General features: G+C 39.0%; 1 protein-coding gene across 2 annotated transcripts; it reads left to right on the plus strand.

The window, feature by feature from the left end:
* The first annotated feature begins 210 nt into the window (after positions 1–210).
* On the plus strand, positions 211–5,913 carry rbmx (RNA binding motif protein X-linked). Of its 2 annotated transcripts, none has more exons than XM_040015169.1 (10): positions 211–486; positions 596–721; positions 1,258–1,364; positions 1,450–1,615; positions 1,761–1,901; positions 2,104–2,221; positions 2,424–2,549; positions 2,631–2,722; positions 3,469–5,075; positions 5,786–5,913. In XM_040015169.1, exons 2-9 carry the CDS (start codon positions 613–615, stop codon positions 3,783–3,785), a joined length of 1,176 nt encoding a protein of 391 aa, XP_039871103.1. In that variant the 5' UTR covers positions 211–486; positions 596–612; the 3' UTR covers positions 3,786–5,075; positions 5,786–5,913. The 2 variants fall into 2 exon arrangements, with proteins under 2 accessions (XP_039871103.1, XP_039871104.1); XM_040015170.1 differs by having other exon boundaries at positions 213–486; positions 4,969–5,075.
* The last annotated feature ends 204 nt before the right edge of the window (positions 5,914–6,117 follow it).

Genomic DNA, 6,117 nt, shown 5'->3' on the forward strand with positions numbered 1-6,117 from the left:
TCATTTGTAACCTAATACGGTTTATGTACTATGACGAATTCTGACTGAACTGCTCAAATTATGCAATATATATTTTTAAGTGCGAGTAGTTTTGAACATGTAGAATGACATGGCATTGTAGAATATGGAGTAATGCTTCTGGACTCTAGGCGGCAGCATCACAATTGGGGTCAACTGGTCTACGGGAAACGGAAATGAAGAAGGGTGAGAAGGCGGAGAGAGGAACCATTTTTATCGTCGCTGTAGCTTTGATAAAGTCGCGGGGTAATGCAGTTAGTTGTGTGTATGCATGCATGCATGCTAAAATTTAAGCTGTAATTTTTTTTATATTTGCTTTTAAAATAGCTTGTTAGTAGACGTGAAGCAGAGTCTTTTGTTAGTAGCGAAATACTTATTAGCTAACGGGCTAAAGAAGCAGCTGAAATCGGTAGCATTTTTATCGCCATTTTGCGCATTCAGTAGCTCCATACTTTTGGCAGCAGAAAGGTAATTCCAAAGTAATGTGTGGCTGTTTATTTCAGGATACAGCGTTCCTTTTTGTTTCAGGGTTGATGCTCATTTTTAAGTTAAATGTATGGTCTTTCTTTCCTTTTAGGTAGCAGACTTCGGAGCATGGCGGAGGCCGACCGACCAGGGAAGCTCTTCATCGGCGGACTGAATACGGAGACCACCGAAAAGGCCTTGGAGCAGTACTTCAGCAAATATGGCAGGATTGTGGAAGGTGGGAATGGAACCCCTTTTGGCCATATCATGTTCAGTGCATATCCTGGATAAAGTACTTCTAAAATTGCTCAGTGTTTGCTGTTTGGCGCCTTTATTCTGGCAAATGGGTGGTAGCGAAATACTGGAACAAATGTTTATTCATCTGTGTGTATATTTAAATTTACTGTTACAGCGTAGGGAAATCTGAATAACCCCTTTTTAATACACTAACTTTGCAGTTTTACCATCTTCTACGTTATCCACATAGTTTGTGACATTTTTTCCACTTCATTTAAAAGAAAGCCTGTTCATCCAAACTCTAATGTATAATACTGTATTTACTGTAAATGGCCGTATAGTCTTGCTGAAGGAAATAAAAAACCTACGAACCATGAAAGGGACACAAAGAAACCGAAATTAGTCACTTTCGATTATGGGGTGTCATAGAAGTGTGCCCTTATCTAATTTAAACTGTTAAAATGAGTCACTTTTGTATTTAACTTGGCTAATTGAAAAACACAAGCTCACTTCTGATCATCAATTCCTTTATTTCAGTTCTTTTGATGAAGGATCGTGAAACAAACAAATCAAGAGGCTTTGCATTTGTAACTTTTGAAAGTCCTGCTGATGCAAAGGATGCAGCACGCGAAATGAATGGAAAGGTAAGTGATGACTCGAGTTGGCTGTAATAAAAATAAAAAAGAATCAGCTAAAAAATATGATTTATACTTGTAATTCTTCTACCAGTCTCTTGATGGCAAGCCTATCAAGGTTGAGCAAGCTACAAAACCTCAGTTTGAGAGTGCTGGCAGGCGCGGACCTCCACCCATGCACTCTCGCAGTCGCGGGCCACCCAGAGGTCCACGTGGTTCAAGGGGAGGTCCTGGTGGAATGAGAGGCCCCCCATCAAGAGGTAATTTATTTAGTTATTTTTTTGGGTCTGCTCAGTTTGTAAATTGAAAGAATCTGTGTAATGATATAATAATCTCTGGATGGATTTTTTGTTGCAGCTTTTGAATGTAGTATATTAATATGTGCATTTCTTGTTTGTTTAAAAGACTACTATGATTCAGGAAGTGTAGAACCCTTCTTTAAAGGGATGTCATCCAGAGGCCCCCCTCCAATGAAACGAGGGCCCCCTATTCGAAATGGAGGTCCCCCACCCAAGAGGTCTGCCCCATCTGGTCCCATGAGCAGACGTAAGTGCTTGTACTCTGCAATATTTAAATGCAGGAAGTGATGTGGAAGAAATTACCAAAAAAAAGTTAATTGTACAGATTTTAGTCTCTAGATTTAATTTAGTATCTAGTTTCTGTTTCTCTTGCAAGTAACTAGATGGGATACTTCTGTCTCATGGTAATTTGGTGATTAATCTTCTCAGTTTCTCATTATGTGTTCCAGCTCCCATGTCAAGGGACAGAGATCCCTATGGTCCACCTCCACCTCGCAGAGACTCGATGATGTCCAGAAGGGATGATTATCCATCACCCAGAGATGACCATTACAACTCAAAAGACAGGTTGGTATTTTCGTAATACACACTAGTGTGACCATACGTGGCAAACCTCAAGATTGATATACTGTAACATGCTGATAGTTGCTGTTACTTAGAGCTATTGTGGTCATCTTTTATATTTGAATTTTCTGTTTAAAAAGTCCACGTATTTAACACAAATGTACGCTCAGGAAACAGTATTGAGGTGTATTGTAATGTTTCACAGCTACTCCAGTCGGGATTACTCCAGAGATTCTAGGGACTATGGGCCACCTTCCAGAGATTATTCCTATAGAGAATATTCTAATTCCACTTCCCGCGATGACTACGGCTCAATGTCAAGAGGATACAGGTATGAGCCTGGATTGATACAAAAAGTAAAAACCTGAGGTCAGATCTCCCTTGGTTGTTAAGTGACAATTGCTTTTTGCAGTGACCGTGATGGTTATGGAGGAGGCAGGGAACCAAGAAGCTATATGGACCGTCCTAGTGGTGGCTCCTACCGAGACTCATATGATGGTTACGGTAAGACATAACTCCATGAGTGAAATGACAATGTGTAATCGCTGTGGCACAAAGAAGAAGTGCGCAAATATTCAACCAAACCTGGCTTGTCCTATCACAAGATACTGCAGTTTTTTTGCATCCTCAGAGGAAACCACATGGTAATTTATTTTTTTTTCTTTCCCTGACCTACAATCCAAGTTGTATATTTTCATACTACTAGCAATATTTTACCATTGGCATCTCCACTGAAAAACAAAAGTGTCTACATACCAAAGTCTGCATTACCCCTGCATTCATCAGGAGAATATGAGTTTGGCAATATCATGTGTATGTGATGCACCTCAAAGTTTTTGCAACCATAAGGAACCTCAAAAATCCTTGGAAACATCTGTTGCCCGTTATGTGTTGTCCAGCAAAGTACTCCCTCAAGGAGTAATCTTCAAAAACCATCAAGACAACTGAAAACCTCACCCTAACCTACACTTGGATCTCTAAATGGAAAAATGGCTACTCAAATCAAAGGCATGCTGAAATGGGTACCACTACCTATTTGTTCTGTGCTTGGATATATTACTGCGCATATCAACAAAATATCCATGTTAAGTATTAAAAGGGTGGAACATTTTAAATATGCCATCCATTAAATTTTATTTATTTTTTGTCACAGAATGAATTCTATTGGCAAAAAAAAAATAGCACTTGACCGTGCAAAGAAAAATGTATAAATTGAACTTTGCCAATTACCTGAACCATTGACCCTGCAGGTAACTCTCGCAGCGCCCCACCTTCAAGGGGCCCCCCACCATCCTATGGTGGGAGCAGTGGAAGCAGTCGTTATGATGACTATGGCAGCAGTTCCCGGGATGGCTATGGCAGTCGTGACAGTTACCCCAACAGTCGGAGTGACCCATATCCACCTAGCCGTGGTGAGCGAATGGGCAGACAGGATAGGGGCCCAGCTCCCCCTGCCGAGAGAGGCTACCCTCCTCGTGACTCGTACAACAGCTCAAGTCGTGGAGGGCCACGTGGTGGCCGTGGTGGCAGTCGAGTCGATAGAGGAATGGCTCGCAGCAGATACTGAACTGGACTTGGAAATGTCATTAAACCAAACGTTAGTCTCCATGCACACTTAAAACGTGTTTTGGAGGAAGGACAAACTAGCCATGTCTAAATTTGTGGAATCTGAAGCTTAGTTTTGAACTGTCTTGACTTTCCCAATTTTTTTTTTTTCTTTTATGTGTAAAAGTTTTTTTCTCTCTTGCTTATGTCAGTACAGTTACCAAGTGAGTGTTAGTTTTTTGTACTTTCAGTGCTGTTGAAATCTGCAATGCCCTATAAGTATGGCTTTCCTAATCCAATAAAGGTTTTAGTTGTACCATAACTTTTTCTCATCGATTTTTCAACAACAGACCGTAACAAATGTTACGTAACAACATGATCTCCTTAAAAAGGTCCTCTGTAAAACTTAGGTGAGTCTGCTAAATATTGGAGTGAGATGCGTTCATTCTTGCCACAAATGTACTTCCAACTGGACGCTACTGTTTTCACGGTTAGGCAAATGTTACTGTCAAAATGTTCCAATGTAGTTCCTTGGAAATGGATTCATCACCCTAGAGCCATTTGATGGCATGCAACGACCAAATGCAACTCGACTGATAGTCAACAGCTGGTAAGCAAAGCAAAACTCTTTGTTTCTCATCTGTAAATGAGTTTCTCATTGTCCTGTATTGCACTCTCCAGTCAAAGGGCGATATTCAAGGAAACTTGGCTTCAAGGGACAAAAGGAAAAAAGGAAGTCGACTGAAATGAACCTTTTCGTTGTAGTCCATTTTCGTCACTCAAAATTGTCAAAAGTGCAGCAACATGCCAAGAAGTTTCTTCCCTTTTCACCCGTGAATGCTTTTAACACCCATTTTACCAACTGAGCCCCAAGGCTCCTTTTTGCCCAACCAGTCATCCAACATCAGTAAAATGATTGGCAACCGTGCATTTTTACATCATGGGGTAATATTTAGTATTTTTTTTCCCTCTATAAACACCTCAAAGCAATCTTTAAATTAAAGACTTGGTATCAAAATCATTTCCTTGAGCATGCCAATTCAAACAATGGAGACCGTTGGAAGAGCACCATCGTCCTAACTGCCAAACCGGAAAACAATGAAACGAATGTACAGTTGGACCAAGGACAACAATATAATTTTCAATTACCTCATAATACATAATTAAGAAAAAAGCACCATACTAATATGATGTTCTCATTGCAGGATGAACATTGCTTCAAGGCAATTGCCCTTTCAACATATCTGAATGTCTTCAAGTTGCTGGACTAGTTGAGCTACAGTGCATCTGCATAACCATGTCTAACAGACTAGTAAGTCTTTATCTACCTGTACACAATTAAGATGGGGTGGACAACTTTTACTGCTGAGACATTTTACAGAAATTTTGCCCCAAATGATGAACACAATGTTTTAAAATCCATGTGAGCCTGTCAGCATCACTAATGATGTAAAGTAAAATCTTCAGTAATTGACTACAGTGGGCATTATGATTATTTTAATACCTTTTTATATTTTCTGCATGTTAGGTATGTTTATGTTTGCTTTTACTTGCATTATTTTCTGTAACTTATTAATGTAAAATGGGAATTTAGAGAATCCTAGAAAGTAGAGTTATGCAGGGCACTTTGATACCAATCTGTGTTTTTGAAAATGGTTTGATATGCCAAAAGAATTTAGTTTATTTTTAAGATGCTAGGAGGAAAATAATTTGAGATATCAAATATACTTAATTCTGTACAAAACAATTGAACCTTTTTTGTATGCGGTGCTATGAGGAAGTTCCTGTTTGGCCCACTAAATGCAACAAACAAAACTAAGTTGGTTGAGTCCTGTTGTGACTCTGTACTATTTTCTTTTTAGATTACTTCTTGAAAGTCCTGTTATGGCTGCCGTGTATATTATTGTGTGTGTATAATTTGTAAAAAAAAAAAATCTGAAATTACGCAAAAAACACCCAAGTTTGTTGGACAAATGATATTGTTGTTAAATGTAACTTTTTATTTCTTTTGCTGTCTTTCAGATGCTGGCACAGCTTTCTGTTCAGAGGTCGGGCTGAATCTTCGTATTGAGCAACGCATTGAAAGTGGGAGAAATGTACAGCCATCAAATGAACTTTGTACTGTTTTCAATAAAAGCTTTGAAGAGGTTTTCCGTTTGCTGTTTTGTTGTCCTGAAATTTAAGATTTTGGCCATGATATGATTAAACTTTTATTTTTTTTTTTTAGCCGAGACACTCATTATCTGCAAATATCACATTTTTCCCCATATAAGGCTTCCTGTGGCAGATGACCCATTTTCCATATTTGAAAAAAATTTGACCCAATTATGTTGAAGTTATTACTCTTTATTATA

The sequence above is a fragment of the Simochromis diagramma genome, unplaced genomic scaffold, assembly GCF_900408965.1.
Source record: "Simochromis diagramma unplaced genomic scaffold, fSimDia1.1 OVJJ01000685.1, whole genome shotgun sequence".
NCBI lineage: Eukaryota > Metazoa > Chordata > Actinopteri > Cichliformes > Cichlidae > Simochromis > Simochromis diagramma.